The 20,678-nt window shown below is 40.6% G+C and overlaps 1 protein-coding gene across 1 annotated transcript in view; it reads left to right on the top strand.

Annotated features, from left to right (window-relative positions):
• The first annotated feature begins 39 nt into the window (after positions 1-39).
• The window catches only part of GATB (glutamyl-tRNA amidotransferase subunit B), a 69,065-nt gene continuing 48,426 nt past the window's right edge, over positions 40-20,678 (top strand). The window contains exons 1-2 of the mRNA XM_090288119.1: positions 40-249; positions 2,091-2,241. Of these exons, the coding sequence (XP_090144245.1) occupies positions 74-249; positions 2,091-2,241 (327 nt within the window). The 5' untranslated portion in view covers positions 40-73. The remainder of the gene's footprint in view (positions 250-2,090; positions 2,242-20,678) is intronic.

Genomic DNA, 20,678 nt, shown 5'->3' with positions numbered 1-20,678 from the left:
ACAGAACTACGCTTCCCAGAGATCCTCGCGGCAGAGGGAGGCTGTGTCACCTGACCAGGACTCCGGAGAGGACATGGCGGCGCCCGTCCTGCGCTGGTGCTGTCCTGGAGGGCGTCGGGCTTTAGCCTGCATTGACCGCGGTTGTCCTCACGGAAGAGGGGCTTCGACAGGGTCCAGGTTCAGCGGGGAAAGGGGGCAGAGCTCAGTGGCTCCGCAGCACCTCGTCACGGCCCAGAAACCGAGGAAAGGGTATACTTTTTCATCCCTTACTGCCAACTCCAGTGTGAGGTGGAACTGCGGGACTGGGGAGATGATGACCTCTCAGCCCAGCCATCAGTGTAGACGGTTTTTTTGTGTTTTGTTTTGTTTTTAATGTTTTTTGAGCAGGAAATTGTTGGGCTGTAACTTGCAGCCCTGAAAGCACAAAACTTGCCCTCTGTGAGCCCCGCCTCCGCACATAAACCGCTCTCCTGCAATAGACATAGTGAGGAAATCCGCAAGTGTAAAATCTCAGGTGTTTTGTGGAATCTAAAGCTACACAGACGGGACAGTGGATTCAGTCACCTTCCTAATAGCACCAGACACTAGATGCGAGATCTTATTTAGCTGACATTTAGCGCTACTGGAGGCCAGCAGTGTTCTAAAGGTAGAAAGCGAGTCTTTACCTACAAGCTCTGGATAGTGGTGGCTTAATGTCATTAGTCAGAAAGCACCACCTATCTGTGGAGGCGTTTCATGTTGAACATATAGTTCCGGACCTAAGATTATGCAGCCCATTCAAGAAATTTTTCCTCTGGTTGTGGTGGAGAGCTTTGCTCATTTTGCTAGCTATCCGCTGAACAGCTGTTTATATCTCACTACATCAGACTTAGTTTCTTTTTAAATATGTAAATGTAAGGCACGTGTCTAATCTGTTAATCCTTTGAGATAGGTTGGTATTTTGCTTTTCAGTTGGAGGAACAGGGGAAGTGCAGAAGCATTCAGTTTCTATACTTTTCATAAGTTAGATCTCACTGTGAATGGAAAGTATGTTTTCTCTCATATAATGAAACTGCAAAAACACTTTGAATAATGTTTTAGTGACATGCAGAATTTTTCACAAAGTCTTTGTTTAATTTCTCTAATTACAGGCTGTAAAAAAAGGAATTAATCTCACAATACTGTAGATATAGAACTTTATTTGTTGAAATGATTGAGTCAAAATCCAATACGTGTAAACAAAAACCTAGAAAATACAGAAAATTGCTTGGGAGAAGAGCAGGATAGGAAGAGACAAAATTTGGAGAGCGTATGTGTAAATAGGTTATCTGCAAATTGTTGAGGATACAGGGATTTCAGGGGGGCCCAACAAAGGAGTGGTCAGATAAGAAAGAGAGATTATAGCTTGACAGCAATCAAGATAAACAAACCAGCAAAGGATGTTGGAACTAGACCTTGGAAACAGAGAGTGATTTGGGTACCCCAAAATGCCAGATCTGTTGGTTTAATGTATTCCTTTCCACAAAATTTCCAGGAGAGTATCATGTAGTAGTGATCGATTACATTCATGTCACTCTGGTCATTTTACTAGCAAGCCATTATTATAAAATGAATTCAAAAGAACTGAGACTTTCTTTTATAATAATGAGATGTGCAACTATTTACCATTATTTCTCTAGTAGTAGAATTGTGATGTTAATTCTAAAAATGTTTGCAAGTTCAGCTTTCTTCATTTGCTGAACGGTTAATTGATAACAGTTAATTTAGAAAAGGCTGCTTCTCGCTGAAATCAGCCAAACAGTTGTTGCCACCTGATACTCATTTCTAAATTGTTTTAAGATGTCAAGTTTTTTTTCTATCACCTTATTGTTTGTACAGTGAACTCTATGCCACATTGTAAATGAATTTTATTTTGCCATTCTTGTAGGTGTTTATCATGAATTGCTTTTGATTTAATCACTAAGACAAGATGAACATGTTTTTTATTGTAAGAAAAAAAATTTTAATAAGTTAACACAAATAGGAAATTAACATTTGTGATTTAGGCTCATAGAAATTTATGTATGGTGACAGATATAACTATTTCTTCACCATTATATCTTTCTCTTTAGTGAACACGAATGGGCAGCTGTGGTAGGTTTGGAAATTCATGCCCAGATTTCCTCCAACTCTAAACTCTTCTCTGGATCTCAAGTCCAGTTTGCAGCACCTCCAAATTCTTTGGTATCTTTTTTTGATGCATCTCTGCCTGGAACTTTGCCGGTAAGGTTTTTATTTAATCCTCTTTACATTTAAAAAGTGTTTATGTTTTATTGAACATAGATAATGATTTCTTTGTTTTAATATCTTGGCGCGGCTCTTAGGAAATACTTGTTTAGGGATTTTGGATGAAGTAGGATGAACTAAACGATTTCTAAAGGCCCATCTCTATAACTCTGTTTTAAGTCTAAATATCATGTATTCATTCATATATTTATTCACTCATTTCACACACATTTGAGAATGTGTACTAAATACCAGCTATAAACTGGAAAATAAAGATGAGCAATGATCCTTGCCTTTGAATTCAAAGACTATTTGAGGAGGTGTGTCTTATAAACGATTATAGTGCTGTGCAATTACTCCTGTGAAGGTAATAGGCAGAACATGGTTTTGGAACCCAGAAGAGGGACACGTAATTCAGTAAGAGAAGGGGTATGGTTGGCTAAGGAAGGGTTGTTGGAAGAGGTAGCGTCTGAGCTGAGAAACCAAGTAGGAGTTAGGCAGATAGATGAAGAAAGAGGATGCCAGTTAAAGGAAGCAGCAGCGTACATATATCACATGTTATTACAGTAGAAAGTCAATAATGATTGTGGTTGTTGAAAATTAAGCTGTCAAAATGGAAAGGAAAGTCAATCGCAATATACCTTAACTACTCATTTATCTACTCATGTTCACTTAAACCCAAGGAATGACTGGGTCCAGTGTGCTCATCAGCAAGATTTTTAGCATATATTTTCATAGAGCTGGCTGAATTTTGAAGAAAAGGATGGAAGGAACAGTGTGACTGTTGGTGCTAATAAATGGCTCATAGCCTGTCCAGGACATATAGTATCAACTGGAAGTGGCATTTCCCGCAATCCTTAGAGGGAATAGGTGTATATGGAGGTGAGGGGGGTGGGGGGATTGTCATAGGTGAATTCCATACTCTGCAACATTTAAATACAAGCGAAAGCTGGTTGAACTGAGCGCTGGCAGGCTTGTAGGGACAGGTTACTTTTCTCAGAGTCACTGCCCAGAGTGGAAGGTTATGAGCAGTGCCTCCAGTGTGCCTGCTGTACCCAAGGCTTTGGTTGTATTGGTGCAGTTTCTCTGTCTCAGAACTTTTTCCTTAACTGGGCTTTTTGTCATGGAGAACACCCATCCCTGCAAACAATATCTAAGGTCACCTTTATTTGCTATTGGGTCGCTCTGGGGGAAGACAAGTATAGGATGTCTCTCTGTCCCTCCCTCCAGCTTAGAGTGTCTATGGAGAGATTGTTTTTTTCTGAAAAGAGGCAGTTTTTCAGTTATAAGTGTATCAGTTCAGTGGAGTGATGGGGGTAGGAGGTAGTGGCAGTAGATTGAAAAATTCAGGAGTATTGAGGGAGAGGTGAGAGAGTGTGGACAACAGTTCAGAGACAGATGGCTGTGGCCCTGGCCACGTGGCTCGGTTGGTTGAAGTGTCATTTCGTGCATTGCAAGGTTGCTGTCGGTTCTTGGTCAGGGCACATGCCTAAGTTGTGGGTTCACTCCCCAGTTGGGGTGTGTATGGGAGGCAGCTGATCGATATTTCTCTCTCTCCCTTCCTCTCTCTCTCTAAAATGAATGGAAACATGTCCTCGGATAGGATTAAAAAGAAGAAATTTGGCTCTGAAGGAAAAGAGATGCAGTAGGTGAAAAAAGACATGGAATCAAGGGAATTTTTTTATGAGTTCTAATTTCCTTCATATTGAAGAGGCTTGAGAATATGTAAATGCTGATGAGTTATAGTCAACAGTGATGTATTGTACACTTAAAAATGTGTTTTAAGGGGGTAGGTGTTATATTGCATGTTCTTACTGCAGTAAAATAATTTTCTTAAAATGCTGATGAGTAGGAGCCAATGAAGAAAGGGCAGTTAATGAGCCATTTGATTAATATGGCAAATCAACTATATTTATTCACTCTCTCTCTTCACCCCAAAGAAACCCTACTGGAATTAGTGGTAAAAGAATTTTAAAGTCATAAACCTCCAAGAGAATATGAGAGAAGACCAGAGTGCAAGAGACATGGTGGATGGAGGAGGACCTGACTTAGCACAGCAGGAGTCACTACAACCCAAGGAAAGGGACTGAAAACTTGCAGAAAGAGACACCAGTGAGAAATGAGGTGCCACCCTGTGCAACCTCAAAATGAACCAGGATGGGAGCTTCAGGTGCCATGGAAGGCCGGAGGGAGGTGGAAACAAAGGGATAAATTCAGTCTGGATATGGAGCAGTTAGACCTAAGGTCCTGCCCCCTACCCTCTGCAGCTGCACCACCCCCACAGACAACTATAGTTTTGGGAAAAGTTCAACTGGTGAAACACTCCTCCTGAAGACCCCAGGCAGAGCCAAAGGCACTGGTGTCAGACAGTGTCTACACTCCACACTACAGGGACTGGTCCTTCTCCCTGCCCAGTATGAGGAGCTCAAGTGCCTTGACACAGCCATCTCTCCTCTTCCCCTCCTCCCCCAAGCAGAAATCTGCAGGAACGTGTTTGAAAATTACATGTCTCTAGAGGGAAGAATTGAAGGTCGGGGGCTGAGGTCTGAGTAATAAAGCTACGTGCTCACCCCACTGTCTTAGAGTGAAGGTCACCAGACAAAAAGCCCTGGATATTTACATAGAACTTTTAATCAACATTTTAGTACTTTTAAAACATAAATTGACAGCCAAAAATCACCAGATAGGAATCTGAGGAAATTCTCCAACATAATGGATAAAGCCAAAAATAAAAGGAAAACTAAAATAAGAGACAACAGATAATGCACAAGGTAAAAGAATACTTTAAAAAGTAAAAGTCTTTGTTAAAATCCTCAAGAAGTAAGAGAAGGTAACTGCATCCTTGAAATAAGAACATGATGCTACTTTTTAGAAGTGAACAGTCAGTAAAAATGAACTCTTAGAAGTTGAAATTATGATGGCTCCCCCAGACCCAAAGTTAAAGATGAATCAAGAAGGTCTTCCAGAAAGTATAAATACATACAAAGAATTGGACAATAGGGGAAAAAAGAAAATGAGATCAATCCAGGAAGTCCAACATTTAATTAATAGGAGTTCGAGAAGAGAGAGAATAGACAAGAGGAAACTATCAAACAGTAACACATTTATTTCCCAGAACTGAAGGACACATATCTCCAAATGGAAAGGGCCTGCCAACAACCCAGAGAAAGGAGTAAAAATAGTCTCTCAGGCGGGCACGTCATCATGATGTGTAGGAATGCCAGGGATAAAGATAAGATACTAGAACTTACAGAGAAGAAATGAAAGGTCACGTGTGAGGGACGAGGAACCAGGCATTGGACTTCTTAAAAGCAGCACTTAACGCTAGAAGAAAATGGAACAGTGCATTAAAAAAAATCTTAGGAAAAAAATTATTCAACTTTAGAATTCTGTACCCAGCACTATAAATCAAATGTGACAGTAAAATAATGATATTTTCAGACAGGCAAGTTTTCAAAAATTTCATTATCATGGGAACATACGGGAGGAATGGAGAGGTTCCAGACTGTCAGCTCCGCAGCTGGCCAGAGGGCCTGTGGGAGGGGAGGATGGCGAATCCAGAACAGAGAGGTTTCAAGAAAAAAGGGGGGGTGGGGTGGGAACAGAAGGTACCAATGTTTGTGTATGAAAGAGATTTTACATATAAACTGGAGTCTTTGAGAATAATAAGTAATAGGTAATAACAAGTGAAGCAAATAAAATAGACCTGTCAACTCCAGGAAAAACTAAGCATTCAAGAAAGGAAATGTAGGCAGAGTATGCTTAACAGCTCAGCAGAGGAACATATTTACATAATAATAATAATAAAAGAGGCAGCGACTACTGATTTAACAAGAACTGTGATATAACTGGGATATTGGGAAACAAAAGAACTAAATTCTTATCTACCATAACTAGAAGTCATGTTCTAAATTAATAAAGCAAGAAAAAAGTTATGTAACAGTTTTGGCCGCAGATGAGGGGGGGAGGCCTCTTTCTTCTTTTTAGGTCCAAAGTTGGTTAAATGGCTTTTGTGGGTTTTTTTTGAGGGGGGGGGGCTAGTAAATAAGGTAATGGGTGAAAGATTTAGAACTCTCAAGAGTCAAAAGTGTTTTCAACAAAGTTTAAAAAAATTTAATATAATATTAATAATCAAATACTACCTCTGCTGGTTCCTCAGCCTTCTGCTGGTGAAATTTCAGTTTCTTCTTCCCAGAGTCCAGTGACAGACTCACCCACCCACCACCTGTAACACCCACCTTACACGGCTCTTAGGAGGAATAAGCCCATCCACATTCCAGGTCATTCACACCCAAGCTCATGCATATGGTGGGTTTCCCTTTTCCTGCTGGGGGCCAAGTGACCGACCTACATACCAGCCTGGCCTTTTGGACTTCAGTGTAACTCAGCTTACTGTGGGCAGTTAGGGTCATGCCTACAGTGGTGTACTTTGTTCTAAAATAGAAATAAAGTAGCAAGCATGGGTAAATTGTTATGGGACAGAGTAAGATATAAAAGTATTGCAAAATATCTCACCTTGTAACTTACATAAATGAGCTCTTGGGAATGGAATGGCCCAAGTCTTGTGGCTCTGTGTTCTAAAAACAAGAGCACTGTGTCATTGGGACAGTTTATCAAGTCCGTCTTTTTCCCAGATTAAGGAAGGGTTGTCACAATGCACATGGCCACAAGCCTTGGCAAGAAGGGGATGGATTTGCCAAAGGTCCCTGGCACAGCATGTTATTTAAAAATAGGAGGACAGATGCCAGATAAGACAAGCTCCAAGATCTGAAGGTGGTTCTACCAGGAAACCTGACTGGCAAAGCGGTTGGTGGGGGTGGCTGCTTTTCATTGTAAATTAGTTCAAGGTACATGTCTGTAATATTTTGTTCAACAATTAAACATTAACTTTAAAAGAGTAACATATAGTATAGAGGAAAGGAAATTATTAATAGAATCAGGTTCCTGAGAAATCAAGGGGTGTCCCCAGAGAACAGGGAGACAGACAGCTCTCCCTCTGTAACCTCAGGGAGGATGCGCACCTTCGCCCGCTGGTAGAGACACATTTTAGGTTCGAGTGTGGAAGTTGGAGGAAACTCCCATCTGACTTCCTCCCTTTCTAGCGAACACCATTTCTTACATCTAACTCTCCTTTTTGGCGCTCTTTCCTGCCTGTGCCAGGATCTCTTGCTTCTGGGTCTGTGGGTGATGCCCAAGCTTTGTTTCCGTTTCTCCCTAGCTCGTGAGTGATAGTATAGAATTCTAAGTTGACTCTTATTTCCCCTCAGCGCTTTGAGGACATGATTCCATTGTCCTCAGGCATCTATCACTGCTCATGAGAAGTCTCGTCCTTTGTATGTAATCCGTTTATTCTCTCTGGTAGTTTTACCCTGGGTATGTCCAGGTGTGGGTTGTTTTTATTTCTTCTGCTCAGTACTCAGTGGGATTTTTCCACTTGAAGACTCTGCCCTGGACTGTGGAAGTATCTCTGTGGGAGGAATTGATGGTGGCCTCTGCCAGGGCCCACTGGGCTTTTCTGAACTAGCAGGTTCTGTGTTAATTTCTTTATCCCCAGCTGTCACACAGCTTGGATAGGGCCAATATTCAAGCCCACACGCAAGCCAGGTACAGGGCCAGGGGCTCTGATTTCTCAAGACTCTTCTCATCCATGTCTTGAGGTAGGTGGCCTTTTCCATATCAGCTCCTCCGGTTGGTGGCAGACTTTGTGACTGTACCAGGAGTTTGTGGCTCCCACATGCCTCAGTGGGCTCACAGCTTTGACTTCTTTTCCCAAGGTGCTTTAAAGTGCCATCATCTGGTGTCTCTTCAGCTTCATTAACAATAAGGATAGCAGTAAAATCTACCAATGGTCACTAAGTGTGTGACATATGGGAAGCACTGTTCAGGTGCTTTTTATATGTGTTAACTTCTTTTGACCTCGGAATAATTCTGTGAGGCGCAGTTCCTAGCAATATCCCAGTTAAAAAGTAAGTGGAGAAGTCAGATCAAATTCAGTACAGGCATACTTTGTTTTACCAGTTCATTTTTTTAGGCTATATGGATGAGGGGTTTGTTTTGTTTTGTTTTGTTTTTGCTAATTGAAGGCAAGATCCTCCTCCAGCATGAAGTTTATTACTCACTTTGTTGCAATGATGTGGAACCAAACTTACAGTATCTCTGAGGTATGTCTGTAGTCTGGCTTCCAAGTTCACACTCTTAACTCCTTTGTTAGATCCTGCCTTTTGTGAGTCCCACTGGATGATAGGTGTCTTAACCCCCGCTACTGCTGTGAGCTTCGCTATGTGTGTTTATTTGTAATGTATTTGCATATATAAATGTCTGTGCTTAAAGATATAGTACTCATTTTTATCAACCACCCATTCTGATTTGTGACACTTCTTCTGAATGTTTCTTAGGACCACAAGCATTTTATCTTCTTATTTTACCTTTAGTTAGAATTATATGGAATCCCATCATAAATCTTCAGACTGAAAAGGTCATTTAGCGCATTTCCCTGCTTATAGGCAGGATTATAGCTAAACTAAGGACAGTGTCGTTTTTATGGCAGGGATTCAGCCTCACTCGTTATTTGACCCTGGTTTAAAAAAAATAAGCCTTATTCTGATACACAATCTTCTTTAATTTATTAAATAATTAGTTGTCTACAGAACTATAGACGGGCTCCTAGGCTCTTTGCTTAGAGTAAGTTATTTCTTATTTATCAGTGTCATTTTAATTTCTCTCCTTGCAATACTTGGTACATGGATGTGAAATAGGAAGAAAATAAGAAGGAAAACATATTTGTTTGATAAAATGTCATGGGAATTATAAGTCTATTTGTTTCATAATTTGCCAGTGTTTCCAGCAATGGTGTGATTTTAGCAAAGCGTCCAGTTCGTTTGCAGTTATGCACGGGCAAGTCTGCTTGCTCACAACATCCACTCGTCATTATGTGAAACGCTTGCCCCCTCCCGGTGCCAGTCCCTACGCAGGAGACCGTGACGTGAGCGCTTTTGCCTCTGCCGATGCCCACTGTTAGGTGGCTCAGCTGTGGCCAGTCGGTAGCTTTTGATAACTTCAGGCTGTGCCACAATTAGATTAACTAGAAACGAGTGATGCTGCCCTTGTTTTGTTTCTCTGGAAGCTCTTAATCTGCACGTAACACAGAACCCCCTACTAAGCACGAGCGCTGCCTGTTTTCAGAACTGGGGAAAGGGCTCTGAAAGCTGCTTTCCACACCCATGCGCAGAAGAATCTCTTCTTGTCTCAGGATCGTCCTGTCCTGAAGAAGCATTTGAGGCTTTCCGTCTCAAAGGGGTTTGGAATTGGTCGTGGCAGCTGTAGAATGAAAACGGAAACATTGTATGCCTCCTTCTATGAAACTTTCTTTTATTCACAAGCGTGTATAGCACTGTTAGCAAGATGAAGGGGAATAAAGACGGGGGAAAATACGGTGTGAGTAACTCTGACCTTATGCCTGTGCTGTGGGAACTAACAAACAATGTGGACCCCGTGCGTCACGCCGGAGATTCGTTCTTGAACGGGGCTGCAGGTTGCACTGGGAGGGATCTCGTCCCTTGAAGAAATGATAATTGTGAATACTTTTGTAAAGTACTTTGCGATTATTTTTTAAGTCTCTTTTGACAGATTATTTAAAGCTAGGTAAATCTGCAATATTCTAGCTCTCTGAACAGAGCAGATATTGGAAATAACTTTTGTTTTGAAGGATGTAATGGATTTAGAAATACTTGACTGGTTCTAGAGAGTATCAGGCTGACACGATTTCCTGACCCTTAATTCTAAACATTGTTATAAAAGTTGTTTTTAACTCAAAGCTACTAAGCAAGGTAGAAATTCAAGAAAAACAGCAGTAGGGGAAAGTATTTAAATGCATACATTTAAAATCAGATCTATATTTACCTCTCTGTTCACACTTTGATGATGTTTCATTATTTGACTAAGAAGACAAAATGTGACAGTTTTCTATTAAATTTTTTCCATTTCAATGATTTGCTTTAATGTAATCTGTAGAACTTATAATTACATTGTGTTCTCAGACTTGAATCTTGCCAGTTTCTCTCTGAAGCACTGTTATATCATTCGCCATTCATTTGTAGAGTGGGATGTTGCAGGGGCGAGAGGTTTTGCCCCATGACCCCTGCCTGTGAGCTCATACACACAGACGTGAGAAGGTTCTCTTTCAGCTCTTACACTCTCTGATGTCTTCACTCTCTCCTGCCTTATGATGTCATTCGCTGGACGTCTCCCATGAACTCAGGTGACTCATGATGTGATGGACTCTCACCTTCAGTACGCAGCATGATCTCACCTGCCCGCCTGTGGAAAGTGTTTGACTCCTCCCCTGCCACGCATCTTTTTCCAGCTTTCAGTGCATTTTTGAAAGCCTTCCTCTTCACAACTATCTTCACTTTGCCCACTTCTCTGCCAGTCACATGTAATATTCCCCACATGAAAGCTAATGGTATTAGTTATAATGCTTCGACTATATATTTGCTTCATACAGTCGATGGACCATCCTTTCATGTATGTTTTTATAGCAATTTCTGTGTTTGATTATAAGGTTCTAAAAAGCAATTCATGGATCTTTCTTGGGCCACTTTACAGTGTCCTGCATAAAACTTGTATATAACACCCTTAATAAATATTTCTCTATATAATTGCCCACACTTACATGTACATGCATGGGGAGTCCATCTGAAAGAATTTTCCAGGTGCCTAAGACACTTTTGATATTTTCTTAACGTTTTTATAGGAATCTTTCTAAAATGCATTTTATACTTGCCTGCTTTTAAATATTGAACATAAACTATCCTTTTCTTGATTACTCAAGGTTATCAGCAACATCGGTTGTTTCTTAGTGTTGTAATATAATGGTTCCTTCCAGGCCACTGAGGTGCGGAAAGCCACCTGCTCCTATACTGCGTGGCTAACGGTAGCCTCTCCTTTTAGATTTCATCCTCAACCCCTCACCTACTTTTTAAAGCTTCTGTCAGTATATTGACTCTAGAAATCCTTCCTTGCTTAGTTTTCACTGACCAATTATTATTTCTGATCTACCCTTGCCCAGAAAGTCCGATTCTCATGTTTGTTACTGTAAACCAGGAAAGGGCTCTGAGTAGAGAACTGTTGCACGGAATGAAGTGCATGGATGACGTGAAAGCTGGTTAGCATCCTGACGTTAGAAACCATATCCGAGTATAGTAGGAAGAGGTCTTGGAAATCATTTAGTTCATTCCTTTTAAGTTACAGAAGAGAGAATAGGTGGTGTACTTTTCCTATGGTCACACAATTAATGTCCCCGTCAGATTAGAATTGGGGGTTCTCACTCCTCGTTCTTTGCTCAGCTTCCAGTTTGTGTTTCACCATAGTTGGAGTTGCTGGAAATCTGATGTATGTAGGTGCTATTATTTTGAAAGTACGGTATGTATATATCTCAAAACATTAACACTTAAATATGTATGTAATACAGAGGTGTGCAAAAGTAGGTTTATAGCTGTAATACAAATAAGTGATACACTACTTAATAAGCGATAATACAAGGATAAACTCTGTGTTTCACAGCTGTAATCCTATTTAGCCCACCACCTGTATGTTTATAGATATACATCCATATGCTTATACACACACAGAGACATTGACTATTCAGTATTGACACTGACTGTAGGTACTGTTTGTTACAATATCCACTAGGTGAGAGGTCTAAACCTGGGGGGAGGGAAAAGTACTGATTCAGCCAAAGGAGAAATGGGCAAAAGGAGAGCTAACCTAACCAGCCACCAATTCAGTGCACCAAGCGCCAGATTTCCCCAGTCCCCCCACTAAGAGAGCAGCCCTGCCTGTGGGTAGCTCTTAGCCCTGCATATCACCATGCAAATTGTGTCATAATGGAAAATTCTTTCAGGATTTTTTTCCTCTGTGCTTCATTCTAAGAATTTTTCTCTACACTTCCTTCCAGTTCACTAATTCTCTCTTCTTTATGTCTACTCTGCTCTTGACCCATGGTGTTTTTTTATTTCACTGACAGTACCTTTTGTTTATACAAATCCTGTCTTTCATTATTTCCTTAATAATTTTAAATCTACTTATGTTATAGTCTGTTCAGTAATTCTGTTACCTGGAGTTCTTGGGCTCTCTGTTCTGCTTTTCTTTGTGTCCGCTGATTCTGCCTAATGGAATGTGATCTTGTATATTTTGTAATTTTGGATTATGAAGTCATATTTGGCAGGGATTTATCCGTAAGAACCTTGTGGCTAGGCTGAATGCAAATCTCACCGAAGAGCTTTTATATTGGCTTTTGCCAGGTGTCCCAGCTCAAAGCCACGGCCATTTTTCATATTTATCTCTTAGCTTTGGGGTTCCTGGACCACAGAGTTAGTCAATTTGAACCCCAAGCCTTCCTTAGAGCAAACTATGACCGTCCATTCTTAGAGAAGACTTTTTTGTTTTGGTTTAACCTGAAGTCTGCTAAGACTTTACCAAGATTGAAACCTTACAGAAGGGAGCAGAGAATGTGACCATTTAGCTGGGGGTTGTGGCCCAGACTGTGAATGGGGGTGACTCAGGCTCAGAATGGGCCAAGAAGGGCATCTTGACACCTCTCTGACTTCCTTTCCTCTGCCACCAAGATATCCCTGCCTTCGGATTGCAGTTCTTCTGCGTAGTTTTGTGTGTACTGCAGTTCTGCACACCAGTGAGGCTGAGACCCGTACACATCTCAGCCCATCATATCCTCTTGTGATTGAGCTCTTTCCACATTCCCTTGAGTTGTGCAGCGTTGCACATTCTCACCCACGACCTTTAAAGGGTATCGTTTTCCCCCAAAACTTCATCCTTAATGAGTCATTCCCTTCACCTTTAGGTGGGAATGATGATGTCATCTCATTCCTGTCGAGGAACAACCAAAAGCACTGGTGTAGAATTGAGAGGAGCTGCCCAGCTGTGGTGGTGGAACCCACGGGGAACCTCGTCTGCCCTCTTCCTGGGCCACTCCCCTGACCGTTCTCCTGGCAAGGGAACGTCTCAAGGCAGCATTTCCTCTCCCTGGAGATCCATTTCTGAGCAAGACACCTTCAGTGTTGTGTTTGGAAAGGGCTCTTCTCACAATTCCCTGTCCCCTCACACAGGTTTGTTTTCCCCTCAAAATATGTTCTTGGATGAGAGATTGAGGGAATAGTGCTGTACTTAGTACGCTGCTGCTTCCCAAACCTGTAATGCTAGAGAGTGAGGTGGGAATGCGTAGAAAATAAAATATAGACACATTACCGAAGATGCCTGGGAGGATGAAAGCTTAAGGGTCTTTTGTTGATATAAATATGTAGTAGTTTTTAAAAAATGCCCAACAGTGTTCTTTGACACTGTTTTTGTCTCTGACATTCAGGCAGCTCATACTGGCTTTGTTCGGGTGATTTATACTAGAAGGCTATAATAAAAATGCAGTCTGAAATCATGCAGCTGGGTACCATTCATTTTTCTTCCATAGACAGTTTCAGAACTTAAAAAACTGCAGCAGGCCTGTAAAAGCTCTTCCCTCCCAGGAAGTGCACGCCCAGCCATGGCAGCTGGTCCTCTGGGGTTTCTTCTGCTTTGTGGAGTCATTGGTGATGGTGGAGGTTTCTAGCTTTGGTTTATGAGTGCTAGAAAAGAGTTTCCAGGATGATTTTGTGTGATTTTAAGGAGGTAGTAAGAATAATACTCCCTCCCCTTTTTGAGTCGGAACCTATCAGCTTTATTAATGATAATAGCTTGATTAAAAAATGCAGCTTGATATATAGCAAATGGCTTCCAGTATTCTCTATCTGAGTTGAACTCAGCTACCCCAAACTGTAGGCCTTCCACATGGAGAAAGCTTATTGTATAGCCAGAGTAGGCTAGAATATACCGTATAGGTGGGCATGCTGATCAGAAAGCTCTCACGGAGACTTTGTTTTGATGATTTATACTAGAGGTTATAATATCAATAAAAATGCTCAGTCAGAAGGGACCAACCCCTGTGTGCTCAGTTCCTTTTCCCAAAGTCACTAGTTGGAAAAGTCACTCTTTGGGGGACAAAACAATGTGAAGTACAGAGTAAAATCCAGCAACATGGAAACATGGGGGCAGGAGAATGGAGGATGCACCAGTGTGCCCTCAAATGCATGAACCAGTTCTTTTATGTCTGCATTGTGTCTGGGAGTGGAGATGAGATACTCTTTTTGAGTGGGTTCTGTGGAATTCTTTCTATATGCCACAAGCATGTGAGATCTGTCTGGGAAAAGTCCCCCTATTAGTAATATAATGAGGACAGTTAGCACAACATCAGTGTAACCTGGCAGCCCAGGAGAGTGGACTGGAATGCGCATGCATGAACAATGATGACTTCACTGTACTAGTCAGTGGGGATGGTAGATGCCATTGAGTGAGCATGTGTACTGTGTGGTAATTACATTTGAAAGGACGGAGCGAGTAGAGCAACGAATCTGTATCCAATTTTCCACATTCCTCCATGGAAACTATTTGGATGATTCCAAAAGCCACATCTATTGGCAACTGGTGATTGGCAGCTTCATCACAACAATGCATCTACTCACGCATCACATCATGTGCAGAGTTTTTTGATGAAGCATCAAATCACCCAGGTGACTCAGCCCTCGTTACAACCCAGACTTGGCACCCTGCAACTTCTGGGTTTTCTCAAAACTAAAATCACCTATGAAAGGAAAGAGATTTCAGACCATTGATGAGATTCAGGAAAATACGATGGGCAGCTGATGGTGATTGGGAGAAATGTGTGAGGTCCCAAGGTGCCTATTTTGAAGGGGACTGAGGTGTTATTGTCTTATGCATAATGTTTCTTGTATCTTGTATCTTCTTCAATAAATGTGTCTATATTTCGTACTACATGGCTGGATACCTTCTGGGCAGAGCTCATATACTTGTCCTCTGAGGCCGTTGGTATATAGGCCTTTCTTACTTGGTCATTGTTTAATGTATTTTCAGCTTCACATTTAGAATGTGGGGAGGAGTTGGCTATTCTCTTCATTGTAGCATCTTGGGAGATTTTTTTTCCTTAGCTCTTTTTAAAATCTTGGCAAAATCAGTAAGTCATTTTGCCATTGGCATCCCAGAAATGACAAGCGTAGGCTTGGTGATATTGGCATAGTTAGTGTAGTCAGGCTGGGCCCCTCTGAAGAACATTCTGTTATCCATGACAGAGCATTCTTGCTAGTGAGCCTTCCCGTCCCCTAGTCTTTCACCACTGGTTGCACCCTTATTATAAGGCCTGGAGTTGGGGCAGAGAGCGTAAGTGAGAATCCAAAAACATTGGTGTTCCCAGGAGCCTTTAAAGTATTGTATTCTAAAATTTGATGCATGAATGTTCTTTCACAAGTATAAAAGCAAGAAGCATAATCAATCAGGGGTCTTTGTCATGCACTGCATCTTTCTTAGAAGATGCAGACAGGCAGTAATCTGTGATTATCAAGTGTCCTGAATTTTCGGTGATGTTTGTCAATTCATAGGCTACCCCAGTGAGCAAGGTCAGGTGCTCCAACCCCAATTGATTGAAGAAACTGAGGGCCTTATTGACTTGCCCAAGGACACAGGAAGGTCAGAGCCCAGCTAAAAAAGGAAGTGAGAATTGCCTGGTCCCCGTTGTTAGCATAAAGCACCAGACTGCTTCCCTTCTGCAATATGTGCTAATGGTTCATTTCCGGCAAAAGGGAATTTTTCCTTTATAGCTGGTTGTAAACTATCAAGATGCCTATAGTCACTCATAACCTTTGTTTACTTATCACAACCAGCAAGCTATCTTATCGGTCTCCCTGCTTGTTCTCTTCCATTGTTACATTCTGCAAAGAAGTTAAATGTATATGAAAGCATGAAAGCACTTCATATACTCTCAAGTAGCACATAAATGTTATTTACTGTTATTACAATAGTCATATTCTTCACTTTGCATCATTAAAAGATTAATATATTTCCATTTCCTAGTGGCCAGTAGGGTTGGGCAGGGAGTGTGACTTGTGTAACACTCACCTGAAATAACTTAAAATAGCACATATCACAACAGCATGAGTAACAATAATATGACGTTCTCAATCATTGAAGTCTTTCAGAGAAGCACAGATTGAGAAATTACATTTACACTTACAGGGGGAGGCAACAGAATGGAAGCATTAATAGAAAACAAGATACATAGATAACTTGGGGGGAAGATCAAAGTATTTTCAAGTAGGAAAGATAATATTGGGGAAAAGTATTTCTCTACCAGATAAAAGAACAAATTTTCCTTTCATATTCTTGATTTCGTGTATGTGTTGTCTGTGTGCAGGATACATATATGATAGTAAAGAATTCCCAATGGGTTTTTCACGTGTTACTAAGAGGGTGCACCACTATATACACAGTGTTTTCTACAGCTGCTTTGCAGCAACGATGAATGAAAGCTGCTGATCCGGATGTCGTTTCCGAGCTAATGAAGCTCCTCCAGGCTCTCGCAGCCTTAAGGCTTGTAACATCTCCCATGCTCTCAGGTGGAGAATTATCTACTCCATTCTCCCTCTCCCATACTTTTTACCTACAAAAAATTCAACCTCAAAGAAAAGTTGGAAGAATAGTACAATGAATATCCATCCTGCTCCTAGAATATTTTTCCCTTTGGATGAGCCATTTGAGAGTGAGTTGCACACTGATGGCACTTCATCCCGAAATATCTCAGCATCTATCTCCTAGGAACAAAAAATTCTCCTTTAGGACCACTGTGTATTTATCACACTCAGGAAAGCTAACATGAATACAATACTGTTATCTAAGACCCAGTTCACATTCAGGTTTGCACAGTTGTCTCAGTCTTAGCCTTTATTTTCTTTTCCCCAGTCAAGAATCATACTTTTTATTTAGTGGTCAGGAGTCTTCAGTCTCTCTTTTCTTTTCTTTCCTTTCCTTTCTTTCTGAGCCCCCTCCCTCTTTCTTTTTCCCTCTTGCCCTCTCTCCTTTTCTTTTCTTTTCTTTTCTTTTCTCTTTTCTTTTTTCTTTTCCCATGACATTGATAATTTTTTAAAGTTCAAGCTAGTTTTTAATTTGTATCTACTCTTGAAGGAAACAGTTAAGGAACTAGGGGGTTTTGCCTTATGACAGTTTGGCTTGGCGACTTTTTTTTTGTTTCTTTTGGTAGTTTTATTCTTAACAAAAGGAAAATTTAGGTTTTAGACACAGATCTTTGATGGTTGAAGCCTTAATTTTGAGCTTTTATTTTATTTTTGTTTTGAATTTATTGGGGTTACATTGATTAATAAAATTATATAGGTATAAGGTGTACAGTTATTTCTTTTTCCTTCTTAATCTCCGTGATTTTGTGGCTTGCTGTTAGGCTTATTAAGGGATCGATTCCTATTAGATGTGTGAAATTCAAGATAGGTTTTGCTTTCTAAACATCTGTGTCCTGACAGACTATTTCAAAGACTGTCTTCAGGATATTCCTGGGACTGATGAACATAGTAGGAGCACTTTTGACAGAATGGCAGGTGTCTCTAGGGATTTGCTTTTGATATTCACAGGCCTTGTTCCACTAAATTCTCTATCCATACCAACAGTGAATACCTAGCCAGCATTTCTTAAGAGTTTCCTTGGTTCAAACCCGTTGCTTCATTTCTCAGCAAAGGTCAAATCTTTCAACTTAATACTGATCTCTTATATAAAGATGAAAGTAGATTTCATAGGGATCATTAGAGCTTTTCACTCATGAAATTAATGTTTCTTATCACTATCACTGATTACTCTTGAGGTTTCAGTAATATGAAATAGTTTGTCATTCCCTTGAATCTCTCTTCAGGTGTAGAGCCTTGCGAGTGAATTTTAGGAGAGGTTAAAAAAGACTTGGCAGTTTAAGTATGAGAGCAATCTAAAATGAATGGATTTGTATGGTTTGATCTTTGTAATATTAATCTACTTTTCTTAAAAGCTATAAACAAGAGAAAGACAAATATTCAGAGTTAAAGGAGGGGGTATTTTTTTCTCTGTTAAAGATTCCGGCCCCATCCCAAATTTTTATTCAAAAAACATTCAAGAGAACAATGATTTTTCTAAAACTTTGATTCCCATGTCTACTTCATGCCTTCCATACATCTCTTCTCCACAGACTCTGAATTTCAAAAGTGGCTGCTGTCTTAGAAGACAAGAAGTCATAGCTGTGTGGTGGGCAACAGTGAGATGGGACTGAAAATTGGCTCATTAACTAGTTTACTAGTTTATAACTGTCAGCTTGTTAGAAGGTAGTTTCTTTCACGTGAGAATGGGAGCTTTTCTCAGCCACAGGCAAGCATATGCAATGTTATCCAGGAAGATCTTGCTTCACTATAAAACAGAAAATGCAGTCATATAAGCTTCCTGAGATATGAAATATGATCTCTGTTCCACTGGCTATGACACTAATTATCACAAAAGGTGTGGGTTGTCCTTTAAGGGGGAAATATTATGTTGACATAATACATAATTTCAGCATCTGTTGTGCCTTTCCTTGGATTGTAAATCCAGACTAATGGATCTGTGGAGCTGTTTAGACCTTTCGATATTAGATTCCCTTGCCTCCTGGAAAAGTTTACTTATAAAAGATTTGGTTGAAATGGGCATTTTGCATTTAATAAGACTTCCATTCTGAAACTAGTATTTACTAAATGTCTACCATCTGTTGAGTAATATTACTTAATTCACAGAACAATCCTGAGAAATTACTATTTTTTACTTAACAGATAAGAAACTGAAGCCCAGAGAGGTTTGGTAATTGGTGCAAGGGCGCATAGCTGGTAAGCAGTAGAGAGGAGATTTCAACTCAGGGCTTCCTGACTCAGTTTTGCCCCAGTTTGTCAATCAGTAGAGGTCTTTTTGGAGATCAGATTCATTGCCAAATAGTAATGCCAAATAAGTCACTGTTGGGAATGTTGTGGGAGAAGGGAAGAGAGACCAGTTAACCTGCACACCCAATCTTGTTTTTTTTACTGTTTGCAAGCAACAAACCTTCCTGCCTAACTTCACTAACTGGCCACATGTGAGGCTCCACAAAGGAACACTAGTCGTTGGGCCATTGGCCTCCAACCCCAAAGTGACGTCCAAACAAATCAGGCTGTGTCACGTGAGAACCGTTTTAAATACCTAGGACAGAGACAGGCCCGGAGCTGCCAAGGCCAAGGGCTTTTCCTTTTTCCTTCGAGCCCGGAGGTGAGTGTCAGATCTTAGTATTCCAGTGGTCTGTGGGAAAGCAACAGAAATTGCTCCAAGCTGGTCTAGGTTGCCCTCCCCACCAGGCAGACGAGGCAGGAGGAAAATGAAATCCCAAATGAGAAGAATGGGCCTCTGACACTGTGGACCAAGGAAATATCCTTGCCCTTGATCCTGACCAGCCTGGGGATAGAGAGGCGCATTGGAGCTTGAGAAGGCTGAGACTGCCAGATGACACTCCTTTCGAGCACAAATTGTTTTCTGTAGAATAAATATTTGTTTTTTTTTTCCCTCCATTCTGAAAGAGGGATTTAAACCAAAGGGAAAATGTAGCATTCCTTTCTCCTTTTCCCTAGGCAAGGCCCATGTTTAGGCATAGAGAGCATACATATTTATGTAGGTGTATCTGTATAAATATTTAATATCTGCATAAAACTAGTAACTTTTGATGGCAGAATTTCACTTTAAAAAATTATTATAACTGACCACTTTTAGCAAGCTTAGTTATCATAGCTCAAGAGTGTTTGTATTGATATTGGCTGATGATAAAAGAGCTCTATGGTGAGAAGGGATGTGAGGAGTAAGGGAATGGGGGAACAGTTTTCCCTACCATAATGAAAATTTAGCTGTGTGGCAACTTTTGCTTTGAATATGAATTAGAGTGAATTCATGCTTTGAGACAATTTATGGTTAGCAGTAAGATGAAGGACCATTTTACTGCCTTGTTTTTACTTAATAAATCTTAATTACTTTCTCTTCATAAATTAAAGCATTTACCATGCTATATCTCAGTCATCAGATTAGTCATATCTAGTGTTAGTTTCACAGAATAATTGCCTTTTGGGCTTTTTGTAAAACATGACCTTATATTTGTTTTAACGCTCCAGAGGAATTGCCAGCTGGATATTCAGGGAGCACAGTAGTCTTGTTACATTGCCTCAGTTTTTTAAGGAGGTACAGCAGTCCCTCTCTATATTGCAGTTCACTTATCGCGGCCTCACTGTATTGCAGGATTTTAAAAAATATATTTAATTATTTATCGTGGATTTTTCACTATATTGTGGGAATTTGCGGTACTGTATACATATGTTGTTAAAGTTACATAAGTTTAAGAGTGTAGAATATGTTTAAGAACATAAGTAGTGTTTATAAAAGGGTGGAAAAGGTTAATAAGGGAGTGGGAAAGGTTAATAAGGGACTGGGAACGGTTTATAAGTGTGTGGGAAGGGTTTATAAAGCCTTAA

Source organism: Furipterus horrens, unplaced genomic scaffold, assembly GCF_987537825.1.
Source record: "Furipterus horrens unplaced genomic scaffold, mFurHor1.1.pri manual_scaffold_10, whole genome shotgun sequence".
Taxonomy (NCBI): domain Eukaryota; kingdom Metazoa; phylum Chordata; class Mammalia; order Chiroptera; family Furipteridae; genus Furipterus; species Furipterus horrens.
The sequence above is the reverse complement of the archived record's forward strand: the minus strand, read 5'-3'. Positions and strand labels throughout refer to the sequence as shown.